Source organism: Leucoraja erinacea, chromosome 5, assembly GCF_028641065.1.
Source record: "Leucoraja erinacea ecotype New England chromosome 5, Leri_hhj_1, whole genome shotgun sequence".
In the NCBI taxonomy this organism is placed as follows: domain Eukaryota; kingdom Metazoa; phylum Chordata; class Chondrichthyes; order Rajiformes; family Rajidae; genus Leucoraja; species Leucoraja erinaceus.
In genome coordinates, this window is record NC_073381.1 from 21,411,638 (window position 1) to 21,430,206 (window position 18,569).

Genomic DNA, 18,569 nt, shown 5'->3' on the forward strand with positions numbered 1-18,569 from the left:
TGCCTGCCTTTCTTACTGCACTGTTGATTCTGTTCAATGTGTTCATTTATCACCATTTGGGAGTGATTATTCAGTTTAATCTGGGTTTCTAATCCGGCTTCATGGGAAACCCTACAGAGCGGATAATGTGGCAGTGTTCTGTCACCATAGATGCACAACATTCCCATCAGTGTTGCCATGGGCTGAAGCCGTTAGTCATCTGAAGTAATAAAAAAAAAGTCATTTGCGTGTAACCAAACAAATATTCAGTTGCTTTAAGCAAACCCATATTAAAAATTGAATACATAACAAAAACATCTTATTAAAGAGTTAAGAGGAAGTTAGGGATTTAGGGTTTAGTTGATGTTGAGGCTGCCAATTATAACAGGGGATGGCAAAGGCCTTACTTCTAATCACTACTCCGGCCTGTGTAACGAGAGGGAAACCCATTAGTGACATGTGTGATTTGTGTGCATGAGTGAATTAGTTTCTTTCTGCCATCACACACAAATGCACATCTCAACACACACCAACATACACACTCACAAACACACGCGCACACATGCACAAGCACGCATGCATACACACACACACATACACACACACACACATGCACAGACACACGCACACACACGCATACACATATCCATTATAGGAATCAAACCATGCCTTGTTATGATTTGGACACTATCATAGAACTATAGAACAGTCCAGCCCATGCTTTGAGAGGCTGGTGAAGAAACACATCTGCACCTTCCTCCCTCGCAACATGGACCCGTTACAGTTCGCATACCGTCCGAACAGATCCACAGACGATGCGGTCTCCCAGGTTTTGCACACCGCTCTCTCTCATCTTGACAGCCAGAAGGGGGGCTACGTGAGGAAGCTGTTCATAAATTTCAGTTCAGCCTTCAACACGATAGTCCCCACCAGACTGGCCTAGAAGCTACTGGAATTGGGGCTCAACACCCCCCTGTGTGCCTGGGCCCTGGACTTTCTCACCGCAAGGCCCCAGGTAGTCAAGATGGGAGGGAATACATCGGAGTCCCTCACCCTGAGCACAGGATCGCCCCAGGGTTGCGTCCTCAGTCCCCTATTGTAATCCCTGTACACACATGACTGTGTGGCAAGGTTCAGTTCCAACTCAATAATCAAGTTTGCTGATGACACTGTGGTGGTGGGCCTGATCTCAGACAACGATGAGAAGGCCTACCGGGAGGAGGTGGCTGATCTAGCACTCTGGTGTCAGGACAACAGCCTCCTCTTGAACATCAAAAAAAAAGGAGCTGATTGTGGACTTTAGGAGGGCACATCATCCGAGGACGTACACACCATTGAGGATAAATGGGGATCCTATGGATAGGGTGAGCTGTTTTAAATACCTGGGAGTCCACATCTCTGAGGATATGACATGGACATCACACGCCGCAGCACTCGTGAGTAAGACAAGGCAGCGCCTTTACCACCTCAGGCAATTGAGGAAATTCACAGTGTCTCCGAGGATCCTCCCGTGCTTCTACTCAGCGGCTGTGAAAAGCATCTTGTCTGGAAATATTACAATCTGGTTTGGGAATTGCACTGCCCAGGACAAGAAGGCTCTGCAGAGAGTAGTGCGTTCGGCCGAACGCACTATGGGAACTTCACTCGCCCCTCTGCAGGAACTATACATCAGGAGGTGCAACTCCAGAGCCAATAAGATCTTTCCACTCCTGCAACGGACTGTTCCAGCTGCTACGGTCAGGCAAACGCCTCCGTTGCCATGCTGTGAGAACGGAGAGATTGAGAAGAAGTTTCTTCCCAGAGGCCATTAGGACTGTAAACTATCTTACCAGGGACTAGCTTTACTGAACCACTCTATGGCTTTTTTTTTTAAATTGCTGTTTTTTTCCCTTTTTCTTTTCACCCACAATATGTAAAAGAATATGTGATTCTGTTCCATTCTGTTTGTAGTTTGTTTGGTTGTTTGTTTGTTTGTCTTTTTGCACAAAGTCCACGAGCATTGCCACTTTTCATTTCACTGCACATCTCATACGTGTATGTGACGAATAAACTTGACTTGACTTGAGGAACAGGTCCCCTGGCTCACAATGTCCATGCCGAACATGACACCAAGTTAAACTAATCTCCTCAGCGTGCACGTGATCCATTGTCATCTCTGCCTCCACCACAATCCTTGGCAGTACGTTCCAGGCACCGAACACTCCCTGTATGAACAAAACTTGCTCAGCATGTCTCCTTGATGGGCGTGGACTTGGTGTGCTGGGGCCTGTTTCACACTGCATCTCTAAACTAAACCTTACTTATACCTCGACAACGGAACACAATGATGACCTCTTGCACAACTATGGACATGTTTTCCAATTATATATTTTCGCACCAAAGTCTTGTTTTGTTGCACTGCCTTATCACTGTCTTGCAGAATTTATGCTGCTGAAAGTATGTAAGAATGTCATCGTTCTGTTCCATTATGTTTGACCACAAAACACTGAGCCACCCCAGAGACCCGCAGCAATACCCAGAGTCGCAGCACATCCTTGTACAATGCCAAAGAGAAACTCTGCTCCAGAAAACCCTCTGACAGCCTTGCCAGCTGGCTAAGCCCCAGCTTTATTGGCTGTCAAAGCCAGAACAGGAATACAAGTAAAAAACTTTCCCGACTCAAAACGTCACCTATCCATTTTCTCCAGAGATGCTGCCTGACCCGCTGAGTTAAGCCAACATTTCGTTCCTATCTTTGGTACAAACCAGTACCTAAAGTTCATTTTCATTACAAATAAAAAGCTAATGGTCAATATGAACAGAATCATAATACAATCAGTGAATGCTTGAGCTACAAAACAAGGACCACTTTCCCATTGTTTAAAATCGTGTTTATTACAATTATTTTGCATTTAATAATAAATTATTTAGTTGAATACAGTGTGTTTCTAAAGCAACAAAAAAGCAATACGTCCACTGAATGTCTTGTACACATTAACGTTGTTGGTAGGAATTTCCTCAGTGAGAATGTGGGTGAAAGTTATCTTGCATCTTCATTTCTCCAACCTGTCTTGTCAAGCAAAATTTCTTCTGGAAGTCGAAGATGACTAACTTTTGCTTTCTACCCATGGCTTAAATCAAATATAAATTCAGTTTATCAAATAAGTTATGCAGGAGAACTTCGAAAACCTAACCACACAATAAATAATTACACATGCATAGGATGTGGCACACGCAAAACGGCATGAGAACTATATTTTTCAACCAGAACATCCACTCCAATGTTGCCAGTACTTGAGTATTTTTGTCTTTGTTTAACATGTAGAACTTTTTGCAGTCTGTTCAGATATCTTGGATATTCTGAAAAGAAACACAATTGTGTCAGTGCATTATTCTCAAAAACCAGATGTGAGCACAGCTGCTGAAATAATGTTTCCACCCAGCCAATACTTCTTGTAGGGCTGTTTTGCTGTTAAATAAGTACATTTGCAAATATCACTTGAATCCCTGCTGTAACCTGACCTAAAATTTGTGCCAGGTAACATCACAGTGTCAAGAGTGCAACTTTGACCATAAGACATTGGAGCAGATTTTGGCTAATCAGCACATCTAGTCTATTCTGCCATTCAATCACCGCTGATCTATTTGTCCTCTCAACCCCATTCTCCTACATTCTCCCCATTACCTTTGACGCTTTACTATGCAATAACAAGACGTTTTAATAATACCTTTGTAAGAGGCTTCATGCACTGTTGTTGGTGCCAGCTGCACGGCATCTGATCAATACAAAGACACTAGATTATCCCCTCCCACCCACCAAAATAAAAAACGTTCACCCCGTTAAGGAAAATAAAGGTAGAATCTAAAGGTAGAATCGAACATCTACCTTGTTTGTTCATCAAGATATAAGAATTCCACAGTTTCATCCAACCAGCTACAGATCATTTTGCTCCATTTTTATCAAGCCCCATTTATCTCAGTAATGTTCAGAGGAGTATCGTTCTTACAGTACACCAGCCTGAATCCTTTTCAGACTGAACAAAGAATGTGATCTGTAATTACTGTTTACTTTTTCCAATTGATGCTTGTTCAATCGAGCATTGCCTATAGGTCAACATTGGCGAGGGATAATACAAACTATTTCCTTTTTAGATATTCAGCTCTTCTCTGCCAAACCTACACAATAAATGATTTATGGGTAAATTAGTTAGTGCACTGCAAACACAATTATTGCATGAAGCTCGCAGTATATAGCAATTAGTTTTATGTTCCGTCATGTCTCCAAGTTCTACAGGGTAGAGAGCAATAATTACACAGCTCTTCAAGCAGCAAGAGCCCATCTGTGCTGAAGCTTTATTCCAAAAAAACATCTGTACATATTTATAACTAAATATACTTGGCATAACAGGCTCCTCCTGCAAATCACTCTTCTGACAATAGTGAGAATGATGATCAGCCCATAAATAAACAGATCTAGTAATGTGACTGCTTTCACGCTGTATTGATTAGCCTGACATTGATTGATAGAAATGGCAGGCTAATTAAGCATGTCTGGCCTGAATCTAATAGTAATTGTATTACCACCTCAATGTATGATGTGAAAAGGCTTTCAACCAACATTCCCATAAACCCAGCTGGTAGCAAAGTGAACCAAATAATGTTTCACTTGTGAGGCAACCCCACAACCGCTTTTTTTCAGAAATATTTCATTACAGGCTGAAGAAAGGTGACATTGCTTACCTTGTCTTGCATAAGATAACAGTAATGACAACCCCTAAGACCAAAGTGACCACGCAGACATATGTAATCGCACATATTGTTATACCTGGGGGGAATAAAAGGATGCTGGATTAATGTTGTACTTCATGCCATGAACATTTGTTGCCATTGGAATTTTAAACATCCGAAGAAGGATTCCAACCTGAAACACCACCTTTCCTTGTTCACCAAAGATGCTGCCTGACCCACTGAGTTACTCCGGCACTTTGTGTCCTTTTTCTGAGGATTTCAAGGGATGCGTCACACATGTAAGGTCTCTGACTTATGGTCATTTTAGAAATACCTTTTAAGTTTCACATGTGGGATGGCATCGACTACCTTTGTGTGATTTTTTTTCAAAGAGAAGAAAGGATAATGCAATTAGTGAGAGCAAGGAAATTATATTACTGTTTGTTAATGGGACATTCAGTCCTGTAAGTTCAGAGGCCTCTCAATCCCTTGGTCGATCCATAATGAAGACAGTGAAATTGTCTGTTACTTTGGCATACTGAATAGGTATCATATGCCATCACCTTTTGACCTTTTCCCATTGCCTTCAGGCAATACAATCCACTTAAAGCAAGAATGCTTTATAAAGATAATAAATTGTCAGAAAAATGATTATTTAAAAGGTAGTAAAACTGAAAAGAAGATGGAACAATATTAGGTTCAAAGTAAACAGCACTGTGATTTATCTTGGGCCTGTTTTAATTCCTTATATTTAAGATTGCTGTCTTTTACAAAGACTCCCTTCTCCTAAGTGACAGAGTTTGGGCAGATTGCCACCGAGGCAGTTTATTTCATAGTTTACAGACTTGTGCGAAAATGACAAACACCTGGTTTAACTTTTTCTAACCTCTCTACAAGGGCTTCTGAAAGGCCTTTTTCATTAGAGTTTTATTGGAATTCCATATGCAGTTAATAATAAAAAGATCATTAAGGAAATAATGGCTGCATCAACCTGGTTAAATTCTATAGAGTGTATTTTCCTTTAACAGTGAACAAAGGCAGAAATATTCTCAGGCACGCTGGCCTGGATTTGTGTTCAAGGCAAACATTTAATGTATTTCTTCATTGCATATTGTTGAGTAAAGGTTGTTTTCAAGAATAATCCTCTGACTAGAAAACCATACACATCTGGTCTCCTGCTTCTATTTTCAAAATGGAGAGAGACATGGCGATCTAGGTTTTACATAGTATAGTACAGCACAGGAACAGGCCATTCAGCCCACAATGTCCATGCAGAACATGAATCTAGTTCATGATTCACAACATTTTAAGTGGAAGGTCTCATGAAGGCAAATGGCATGTGGTCCCTGATTGCAAAATGGTTGAAGAATACAGAGAATTTGTCAAGTTAAAAAGATTTTAGTTTAGTTCCGTTAAGTTTACTGTTGTCACACAGTGAAAAGCTGCTGTTAAAATAAATATTTAAAATTGGAACAATTGTAATGTATGAAAACAGATCACCTTCTGGGAACAGCAGCAAAGAGTCGTAATGTTCCGGCGCCATCATCAAGATGCACTAGTATTGTGGTTGTTGATATTTTTAATATTTTTTAAAACTATATATTATCTATGAGTATTGTGTTTTCCCACTGACCATCAGCCTCCCATTTACACGGATCCTATATTTTAATTTCTCTCCACATTCCCATCAAATCTCCCAGATTCTATCTCATACCTACATATGCACCACAATTTACAGTGGCCAATTCACTTAATAACCCACACGTATTTGGAATGTGGGTGAAAACCAGAGCACTGGGAGGAAACCTATGAGGTTACAGGGAGAATGTGTAAACCCCACACATTTAGCACCCAAGGTCAGGATTGAAACTGTCTCTGGCACTGCACGGTTGAAGTTTTACTCTCTGTGCTGCTATGCCTCCTCTGTTATTCTGCTCCAGCATAATCAAGGAATGTCATTAATCTCGATACTGGCAATGCATCTCACAACATCAAGAGCATATCACAAGTAGTTAGCAATGGCATGCCTGTTTTTATAAAGGGACGTTACAAGGAGAGGATGTTAATGATTTAGAGAAGGGAATTGAAGACTTGGTGGCCATATTTTTGGATGATACAAAGATAGGTGGAGGGGCAGGTGGTGTTCAGGAAGCAGGGAGGCTGCAAGAGGATGGACAGGTTGGGAGAGTGGCAAATGTAATACGGTATAGCAAAGTGTACGGTTATGCACTTTGGTAGAAGGAATAAAGGCATAGACGACTTTCGAAATGGGGAGAGGATTCAGAAATCGGTGCAAAGAGACTTGGGAGCGCTGATGCAAGATTCCCAAAAGGTTTATTTGCAGGTTGAGTCAGTGATAAGGAAGGCAAATGTAATGTTAGCATTCATTGCAACGGGACTGGAATATAAAAGCAAGGATGTAATGATGAGGCTTTATCAGGCATTGATGAGCAGGTCACATTTAGAGTATTGTGAATGGTTTTTGGGCCCCATATCTGAGGATGTGCCGGCTTTGAAGAGGGTTTAGAAGATGTTTATGAGAATGATCCCAGGGATGATTGGGTTAATATGCAAGGAAGGCTCTGGGCCTGCAGTTGCTGGAATTTAGAAGGACAAGGGGAGATCTCACTGACACTGTTGGTAATGAAAGGCTTAGATAGAGTGGAGGTGGAAAGTATCTCTCCAGTGGTCGGAGAGTATAGAACCAGAGGGCACTGCCTCAGAATAAAATGATGTAACCTGAAAATGGAGATGAGGAGGAATTTAGTTTGTCAGAGGGTGGTGAATCTGTTGAATTCATTGCCACAGGTGCCTGTGGAGGCCAATGCAATGGGTATTTTTAAGACAGAGATTGATAGGTTCTTGATTAATAAGGCATCAAAGGTTACGGGAAGAAAGTAGGAAAATGGGGTAGAGAGGGAAAAATAGATCAGTCATGATTGAATGGTGGATTAGACTTGATGGACTGAACTGACCTAGTTCTGCTCCTATGTCTTATGATCTTATTGTCTTATGAAGAAAACTGAGCTTTGAACAACTAATTTGTTAATTCTTCTGACTTTTCCATGCGGTCAGTAGAGATACACCTGGTAGAGATGCTACCTCACATCGCCAGAGTTCCAAGATCGATCCTGACATTGGGCGTTTGCATGGATATGTGGAGTTTGCATGTTCTCCCTGTGACTCCGTGAGTTTCCTCCAGGTGCTTCGGTTTCCTCCCACATCCCAAAGGCGTGCAGGATTGTAGTTTAATTGACTGCTATAAATTGGCCCCAGTGTGTAGGGAGTGGGTATAAAAATAGGATGACATAGAACGAGCATGAATGATGTTCGATGTGAACTCAGTGGGCTGAGGGGCCTGTTTCCGTGCAATATCTTTCAATCAATCAATTCAATCAATCAATCTAAAGTTATGTCTGTTTTCATTCTCTTTAGACCGTAACATTCAAGGCAAACAAGATGTAGAAATAGCAGATTCAATTTCAGGTTCTTCGTGTAGTCTGGTGCTTCAGATGTGGTCTGAGAAATCACATTCAAATACTTCACGTGTCTGATTTCAGTGATGTAAAATTTGGCTTTGGAAAGCTGAACCAATTTAAAAAATATGGTTAGGATTAGGAATTGGCTTTGGATTGTTCAATGGCCTGAAGCGGCTCATGTGCAATAAAGGATGATGATCAGGAGGTCTGCCGCCCTGTTTGAACAGCAATCTACATTTATGTAGCCTCTTTAAAATACGGCATGTTGCAAGCAACATTTTATTGAAGGCATATGGTGAAGGAAAAGCAGGCAGAGGAATCCGAGTATTGATTCTCAGAATAGATTTAGATTCTTAAATCTTATAGATTTAGCAATAAGAAGAGTTGGACATACACGGGATTGTTTTTTTTCTGGGGCGTCGGAAGCAGAAGGATGACCTGATAGAGGCATATCAAAAATTATGAGTGGCATAGATAAGGTCAAAAGTCAAAACCTTTTTCCCAAGATGGAAATGGCAAAGACCAGAGGGCGTAGCTTTAAAGGCTGTACCACTGTGGCGACCTAATCCGCGAGCTCTGGTGAGTTTGCCCTCGACTCATACTCGCAGCATGGTCGACACGAGGTCGTAGGAGGTCTTTGTAACTCTCCTTCATGCTCGAGAGTAGTCCCCGCGTACTCGAGGCCTCAGCTAGGTCACAGCGTATTTTTCAACATGCTGAAAAATGCCCGCGAGTAAAAAAAGATTGCCATGGAAAAAATCGATATTTTTTTACCCGTAGGTTTAGTCGAAGTAGGCCGTAGTAGGTCGGCATGTTATTCGTAGGCAATCGAGGGTAGTCAAAGGTAATCGAAGGTAGTTGAAGGTAGTCATAGATAGTCTTCAACATAGTCGAAGGTAAGTCGATGGAGATCGAAGGAGGTCGTCTTCACTCTCCACTATTCGGTATCCAATTTTTCTGAAGCTAGTCGAAGCTAGTCTTCAACATAGTCGAAGGAGGTCGAAGGAGGTCTTCTACATAGTCGAAGGAGGTCTTCAACATGACATTTTTTCAAACTCTCCTAAACTCTTCTAAACTCGCCAATTAGGTTGCCACAGTGGGACAGCCCTTTACAGGTGAGAAGAGCAGTTTAAAGGAGATGTGCAGAGCAGCGGTTTTTTTGTACACAGAGAGTGCCGTGTACCTGGCACGTGCTGCCAGGATTGGTGGTGGAGGCAGATACAACAGTGGCATTTAAGAGGCTTTTAGATAGACATGTGGATAAGGTAACCGACATGGACACTTCTCTCCCAGATGAACTGAACAACTTCTTTGCACGTTTTGATGCAGCAAACACCACACCCAAGGGGAGAGCCAGCCCCTGCTTACAAACCGACCAGCCAGTCCTGACCATAGACTCAATGGACACACGGAGAATCCTGTCTAAGGTCAACCCGTGGAAAGCAGTCGGACCCGACAACATCCCAGGACGTGTGCTCAAGGAATGTGCTGAGGAGTTAGCAGATGTGCTAACAGACATCTTTAACATCTCCCTTAGTCAAGCCATTGTCCCCACATGCCTCAAAACTTCCACGATAATCCCCATAGCGAAGAAACCAGTTGTTGCCTGCCTAAATGACTACCGCCCTGTCGCCCTGACCCCAATAATAATGAAGTGTTTTGAACGCCTGGTGAAACCCCACATTACTGCCAGCCTCCCCTCATCGTTAGACCCCCTCCAGTTTGCCTATCGCCCCAACCGTTCTACAGAGGATGCCATCTCTACCACGCTGCACACAGTACTCACGCATCTGGAAAACAAAAAAACCTACGCCAGAATCCTGTACATTGACTTCAGTTCAGCCTTTAACACCATCATCCCACAGAGACTTGTGGAGAAACTAACCCTGCTGGGCCTCAACACCACCCTGTGTCACTGGATCTTGGACTTTCTGACAGAGAGACCGCAGTCAGTCCGTGTTGGCAAGAACACTTCAGGCTCGATCACGCTGAGCACTGGCTCCCCTCAAGGCTGTGTGCTCAGCCCGCTGTTGTTCACACTGCTCACACATGACTGTGCTGCCAGATTCAGGGACAATAAGATCATAACATTCGCGGATGACACAACAGTGGTGGGACTCATCAGCGGAGAAGACGAATCAATGTACAGGGAGGAAGTAAAACAACTAGTGGACTGGTGCGGCAAAAATAATCTAGAATTAAATGTCGACAAAACGAAGGAGATGGTTGTTGACTTCAGGAGGGCGCAGCCAAAGCATACACCCCTCAACATCAGTGGCACCACAGTGGAGAGAGTGGAGTGCATAAAGTTCCTCGTGTGCAAATTACAGACAGCCTAACCTGGTCCAGGAACACCACTGGGACCGTCAAACGGGCCCATCAGCGACTGCACTTCCTGAGGAAACTAAAACAGGCCTCACTCCCCACCAACATCCTCTGGACTTTCTACAGGGGTACGGTGGAGTCTGTACTCACGTACTGCATAAATACGTGGTAGTCCACCTGCAACTGCTCGGATAGGAAGGCTCTGCAGAGGGTAGTGAGGGGAGCAGAGAGGATCATTGGCGTCTCCCTACCCTCGGTACAAGAACTGTTCCAGAGCCGCTGTCTGAAAAAAGCTCAGAGAATTGCCAAGGACAAACTGCACCCCCTCCACACACATCTGTATCTCCTGTCATCAGGCAAGAGATATCAAAGCATCAAAGCCCGGACTACAAGACTGCTAAACAGCTTCCTACCACAGGCTGTGAGGCTGCTAAACAGTCACTCTGTACTCACAGTCATTTGATTCTGCGGCTGGCACTGGCCACTCAAATCAGCTGCCCCGGACATTTTTATGATTGGTTTACTGTATTTTAACGTTGTGTTTTACCTGCTTTTAACTATTTATTTATACTGTTCCATCAGGGACTGGATTGTTTTTTGTGTTATTATGTGTGAAACGTTTTTCATGTGCGATGCTCCGCTATTCCCTGGGAAACGTCTTTTCATTTTGCACTGTACAACTGTTGCTTGCAAGATGACAATAAATGTTGATTGATTGATTGATTGATATGCAGGGAATAGAAGGTTATGGATATGTGCCGGCAGAGGAGTTTAGGTTAACTCAGTATTGTGTTCAGCACTGACATTGTGGGCCAAAGGGCCTGTTCCTGTGCTGTACTGCTCTATGTTTTATGAATATGAGGAAGAGAGATTTAAAACTAAGGTATTATGGACAAAGGTAATTGAGAGATAATGGATGAGTGAGTAATGAATTTACTATCTCAATCAAGCACTCAATGCATGCCTTAGTATCAGAATTAAATACTTCTGTATCTTCTCATTAAAGCACATTCATTTCCTTTCTTTGTAACTGATTGTAATCGGTGGATGTAGTGTAGTAACCTTAACATACTGCAACAAAACACTTATGGGTTAAAGAAGTTGCTAATTACAGCAAAGTAAACAAAGTACTGAAAATGAACCATTATCCTTCTGCGAATTGCTATCACTGGTTACTGCCTTGGGAAAGATCCTTCTTTGATTACAGTTGCTCAATTTCACCCTTAGTTTCAGATGTTATGTTGCAAAATTTTGGCACACTTTGGATTTCTTTTGGGATTTGTACAGATACATATTTAATAGGTTGTTTCTGTGCTGAATGACTCTGTGGCACTCTGGGAGTCCTGTTGGTTTGCTATTCATCTTCAGAAAGCAGCTGCTGTCAAAACAAGACAGTTACATTGAAAAGTCTCCAAAGGCTGGTTCGAGGTTTCAGTTAGCAAATTCCTAGTGATTCAGTGTGTGCTGTAGGCACGGTATATCAAATCATGCAAACATAGCACGTTTAAATGAGAAAACTAAATCCAGAGTGAAGAAAACATATCCTTTTTATCCCAGGCTCGTACCTCAGTAATGAACAATCAGGATAATTCTCCCTGATGAAGACAACTCTCAGCAAAGAGACTAGAAAGGTAGACAAATAAAAGGAGATAAAGTGCGAACGAGGAAAGGGTGTGGAATATGATTGGGACTATTCTCAAGATAAGTTTAAGTGCTGGAAAAGACAAAGTGCTGGAGTAACTCATGCGGGTTCAAGCATCTCTGGAGTACATGGCTTGGCGATGTCTTGGGTCAGGACCCTAATACAGGCTGATTTTATTGTGGGGAGAAAGTTGGGAAAGAGTTGGGAAATGGACAAAGCCTACTTTTCTAATCTAATTTAAACTTTTCATATAGAGTCATGGAGTCATACAGTATGGAAACAGGCCCTCCAGCCAGCTTGCACACACTGACCAAGATGCCCCATCTACACTAGTCCCATCTGTCCCTTATCCCACTAAACCTTTCCTACCCATATACCTGTCAAAATACCTTTTGATTGTTAAACTATAAGTTTTGCCATAACAAACTCCTCTGGCTGCTCATTCCATATACCCACTGTAAAATGACTTATTCCACTCACAAGTCTTTTACTACAACTGTTTATTAAAGTTACTGCTTCACACTATGCAATAGCTGTCCGTGGTCATCACTGGAGCTAGAGAGCGAGCTAGAGGTGGGGACACTACAATTATACTGGAGACAATGTGAGTGGTTAGTAGTGGGGAGGTCACTATGGTTAAAGGAACATGCACTGCTCTACATCCACCACCCTGTGTGAAAAGGTTGCCTCTCAGATTCCAATTAAATCACTACCCTTTCACCCATGAGGTCCCACAGAGCTTTGAAATCTTCACGAAGTCACTCACGTGACTCCGAAGTAAAATAGTAAGATTAAACGAGAACTTACTAGTTTGAAGTTTGATCTGTATTTTATGAGGAGGAACGTTGAGGGATTACGTGCCCTCCGCTCCCACCCTCTTATGATCATATCAAAAACTGGTATCTCTTTGATAACCTATACAGATCAAACTTCAAACTCTGGTAAGTTCTCTAATCTCATCTGGTTCTTGATTCCCCCACTCTGGCTAAAAGGCTCTGTGCATCTACCCTATCTATTCCCCTCATGATCCTATACATAATAGATACATAAGATCACCTCTCATATTCCTCCACTCCAAGGAATACCACCCTAGCCTGCCCTACATTTCCCTATAATTCAGGCCCTCAATATCCTCACAAAATATAGTTTTTACTAGTGTTACAAACCCCAATATTACAGCTTTTCAGCTCGCTGTTTCTCACTTTCTCTGGCCTCAACACGTATACATTTAGTCTCAGCATTTGTCCGTCAGTCTAGATTTCTGATCTGATAATATAGGTCAATAGAAGGTTAAATAGTTGGCTGAGAAACCAATTTCCGTAGTGTCATATCATTCTCTACATTGCAAATATTCAATTACCAACATGGATTTCCTCCCACTTCCCAAACACATGCTGGTTGTTAAATTAATTGGCTGCTATAAATTTCCCCTAGTGTGTAGGTGAGTTATAGAATCCAGAAGTCTATGTGAATGTGGGGAGAATAAAGTGGAATCAGTGAAGGACCCGTGTAGGCGGGTGATTCATGGCCAGCGTGAAGTCAATGGGCTGAAGTGCTTGTTTCCATTATGTTACGCCTCTGTGACTTTATGCCTAATTCTGCAGTTGCAGTTGACTTCTGCTTTAGACTGCTCTCTTTATACGCCCCAATTTTCATCCCCTCTCACTTTGCATCATTGTCCCTTTTCCCATTTAGTTTCCCTTGTCTTCCACTATGTCTCAGACCTTCATTTCCATTCTTTTCTCCTTGCAGACACTTTTTTCCTTGCAGCCTGCACAGTAGAGAACATGCTGACCGGTTGCATCGTGGCTTGGTTCGGCAACTTGAGCGCCCAGGAGCGGAAAAGACTGCAAAAAGTTGTCAACACTGCTCAGTCCATCATCGGCTCTGACTTCCCTACCATCGAGGGGATCCATCGCAGTCGCTGCCTCAAAAAGGCTGCCAGCATCATCAAGGATCCACATCATCCTGGCCACTCGCTCATCTCCCCGCTGCCTTCAGGTAGAAGGTACAGGAGCCTGAAATCTGCACCATCCAGGTTCAGGAAATAGCTACTTCCCCACAGACATCAGGTTATTAAACTCAACTCAAACAAAACTCTGATCATTAATAGCCCATTGCACTTTCTCTGTTTATTTATGTGTGTATATATATATATATTTTACGTTGGAGTCACGTGAGTGACTACGTGAAGACCCCGTCCAGCACGCATGCACGACATATCATCTCTCGCATTGCGCAAACGACAGGCTGTTGAAGCGCTGCTTCCAACAGCTCCGACCTGAAGGTAAGTTTTTAACTTTATCAGGTTTTTACTGCAGGAAGCGTTCAGAGGTCCTGTTGGAGGTCCGAGGTTGGAACCCCAGCGCCACCCGGCTCCCTTCTACAGGGGCCGCCGGGGGGGGGAATCCCGGCTGCGAATCGCGGGGATATCCGAAGCCGACCACAAAGATCCTCTGGCAGAATCACGGGGAAGCCCTTTATCAGGGACCGCGAGGGAAACCCCGTTTACTAAGCCACGCCGGCTCGGGGGAAGCCCAAAACCGAGGGAGCATTCAAAGGGGAAATCCCGGCTCCCGACACCGCAAGGATCCCTGCTACAAGGTTCCATAGATGCTGCTGCACCCGCTGAGTTTCGCCAGCATTTTAGGTCCCAACTACAAGGGCCATGGGGAATGCCGACCGCAGGAAGAAGCCTGGCTGCGGGGACCACGGAACCTCAGAAGACTGCAGGTAACCTGCCTTCTGGGACCGGGGGAAGACCGCGGGTAACCCGTTCTCCGAGACCATGGGAAGACCGCGGGTACCCGCTTCAGAGACCACAGGAAAACCACAGGTAACCCAGCTTCAGGGACCGAGGGAAGACTACGGATAACCCAGCTTCAGGGACCATGGGAAGACCACGAATAACCCAGCCTCGACTGTGGAAAGCCATAACCCAGTTTCAGGGACCACGGATAACCCAGTTTCAGGGACCATGGGAAGACTGCGGATAACCAAGCTACAGGGACCTTGTGAAGAACACAGGTAGAACCGTGCTTGGGAGAAACCTCAGCTACGGGGACCGTGCAAAAGCTGCGGGTAGATCCGTGTATGGGTGAAACCTCAGCCACGGGGACCGTATGGAAGACCGCGGGTAGAACCGTGCTTGGGGGACACCCCAGCTATGGGGACCGTGTGGAAGACACGGCTAGGACCGCAGAAGAGCGGGTAGCCGGCGGCGACTTCAGACTCCGGCTGCCCGAGAAGGGTAACAGCTAAAACAGGAGACTGAAAGGCCTAGACTGAAGTCAGGCCAGGAAGGTCCCCTCCGACATGGGTTTATCCTCGGATGTTTTACCCATCCTAATTGGCCAGGGAGTGCCATATCAGCGCAGGTCTCCTCGAGAGCCTGTGGCAGCACCCTTTTCAGGGCTGCCTACAAAACCCCCTTCTGCGAAGGTGAGTGCGAGGAGTCAGTTGGCAACTGACTCTGAACTCGGAAGCATGTCCGAGGAACAGGTGCCGGCTGGGAGTTACCATGCACCTGGAAAGACATGGGTCCACATACACCAGCAGCCCTACGCCCCAATCAAGGATGGAAATCGAACCCGCATCGGGGGCCTTTTGGACTTACCATAAAGCCACCGGTAGCCATAACGGTAGGTGGCTCTGGTTCTTTCCGAAACGTGGGGTTGAGGACCATTTACAAGAAGGTTGGATGAGTTTAGTTTATACTGCACAGTACAAGCGAGACAGTCTCGGAATATGGCTGGAGTTGCCTCTTTAGGCAGGCTCGCTATTATGACAAATGAGGCATGTTTATTATCAACAAGCCCAACTCGCATGTGCAGCATAGACATTGAAACTTCATGACTATTAATTACCATGGGGTCAGCTTCATTCACAGGGCACCGGAAATATCTGAAATTTAACTGGATGGGGCAATGATACAGTTAAAACATTGCAAAATAAGCTAACTTCAGCTCCCAGGTTATTTACTAAAAGAGTGCTTCGGCTGCTCAGAGTTAAAAAATATTGTTAAGAACTATCGGGATGAGATTAAACGCTGTATTTTTGCTAAGTTAGCTGTATCAGCCACAAAACCCATTTGAGAAATTGGGTTCTCATCTGTCCAGATAAATTTAAGTTGATACCAACTGAAATTATTGATGATTGGGATTACCTTTAACTCTATTTAATCGTCTGGGACTCCGCCCTGAGGTAAGGGATTGGAATTAATTGAAGCCCGTAACATAACTGATCAAGCAACCTTCTGTTCATCAAGTATAATTGGCTTACAGCTGTGCTATTTAGGCCTTTGCACAATCAGAACTATACAGCATGCAAAAGAAGTAAGCACTCAAGTACCATGTGGTCATTGTTACCAGCTCTATGCTATTCCACTAAATCAGCAAATCTTCAGTTAAATTACAAACTGATGCTATTGTTCAGGATGAGAAATTGCTCATGCCATCTAGTTACAGATGTGGATGGGAGAGTTACCAATTCCTCAGTTACATGGTATCAACTACCTATAGACACTGGGTGCATTCTGTGGATTAAAGGTTCTGCGAATATGCCTAATCTGCACGCTCTAGTCCAAGTTGATACACTTCGGTGGTGGAAAATGTCTGTTTACATGGGTGCAAACAAGTCAAAATATCTGGTGATAGTTTACCCAAACCTCATTACGGTACACAATATGGGTGTTGGATCACATTGTGAACATTAAAGACCAAGAAGCTTGCATCCAGGCTCAATCACCAGTGGAAAATATGTGGCATATCGGTAGCGTTGGTTACATTCTAGCTACACTAAGGAAGAATGTTCTTTTATGTCTTCCTACATTTCTGCATCAGATGGGTTTGCAAAATTCAGCAAGTTCCTGCCAGGCATTTTTATAGTTAGGGGACTGAAGTTTAGGGGTAACATGAGGGGGAACTTCTTTACTCAGAGAGTGGTAGCTGTGTGGAATGAGCTTCCAGTGGAGGTGGTGGAGGCAGGTTCGTTTTTATCATTTAAAAATAAATTGGATAGTTAATGGATGGGAAGGGAATGGAGGGTTATGGTCTGAGCGCAGTATATGGGACTAGGGGAGATTATGTGTTCGGCACGGACTAGAAGGGTCGAGATGGCCTGTTTCCATGCTGTAATTGTTATATGGTTATATGGTTATATGTTATATGGTTATATAGTGCCTGCCGGGCTTAGCCAGCCATGGTTCCCACTGATGTGGGGAATGATAGAACCATATATGGTTACTCTAGACACAAGCATTGGTCTAGCCGTGACGTGGGAAACCATCCTCAGCATGATATAATCAATTCTTTGACTGAGAGACTGAGAAGACCGTTCCTGCGGCTGGGGTTGTTAAACCAACATGAACGTGTTCACTGCAGATTGCAGGGATAGCACCCAAAAATATCAATATTTCCTCATAAGGAGATGGGAGGTATTTGTTTTATAATCATATTACATATTCGGCACGGATGACTGACGTCTTGTAGTTCAGGCTCATATGAGGGCTTGACAAATCATGATGTCTAAAGTGCCATCTACCATACCTAAGTGCTTCACCATACTGGCTGAGAGGAGTAGAATCCTCTGGGGGTCACCCTCTGAGCTCTAGATTATGAAGGAAATCTGCAACTTGAAAACTCCCAGGCCTAGGGACGCAGAGATATGGGTTGTTAGCGTTGTACTACGTTGCTTCGCTGAAGGGCTCCAGCTACATCCCTGTCCTTGGACTAACTCACTTATAAGTGGTTATGCTCATAGCCCTGAATGCAGCACTACGGGTCCAGTCATTACATAAACGTTGACTGGATAGGATGATTATATCTGCAGGCTAAATAACACTTATGTTATGACTTAGTCAAGCAGTATAGACCAGCGGCACCAGATCTCAAACTAGATGTTCACATATCCCATGAACCTTCGATTGTGTATGGTCACACATCTACACCAGAATGTTAGATCATTAGAGCCTAGAGACTCTGAACTAGCAATATTGTTAGTTACATCTGAAGAAGGTATCACTTCAGACCATCTTCAGGTGGTTATGGGTCTGGCTTATACAGGAGTAAATACTGACATTTCAAATCACTCCACCAAGGCTGTAACAACCTCAGCAGCAGGGTTATGGTAGTTAGCGGGACCACATCTTAGCGGTTGCAGGATGGTCAATCTAGCAATTTTCCACACATTTAGTACTAACCCATTACCAGATGGGGGGGTATTTACGAACTCTATGTAAAGTTCTGTTCATAGTTCCTCCCGGGTGAGGGAGGCTACTATTGTCATTATTCATGTCTGAATACGATAACATACTTCCTCCCCTGGTCAACTAAGGCAGTGAGTGAAGCATGGACTCGTTCCACGGCATGAAATCACAGATCTTTAAAATCTTCACGTAGTCACTCACGAAGTAAAATAGTAAGATTAAATGAGAATTT

At 43.7% G+C, this 18,569-nt stretch overlaps 1 protein-coding gene across 1 annotated transcript in view; it reads right to left on the reverse strand.

The window, feature by feature from the left end:
* Positions 1 to 1,392: 1,392 nt before the first annotated feature.
* gfral (GDNF family receptor alpha like) overlaps positions 1,393 to 18,569 on the reverse strand; it is a 67,327-nt gene continuing 50,150 nt past the window's right edge. Inside the window, exons 9-10 of the mRNA XM_055635222.1 lie at positions 4,699 to 4,783; positions 1,393 to 3,318 (exon numbers count right to left, since the gene is read on the reverse strand). Coding sequence (XP_055491197.1) covers positions 3,273 to 3,318; positions 4,699 to 4,783 — 131 coding nt within the window. The 3' untranslated portion in view covers positions 1,393 to 3,272. The remainder of the gene's footprint in view (positions 3,319 to 4,698; positions 4,784 to 18,569) is intronic.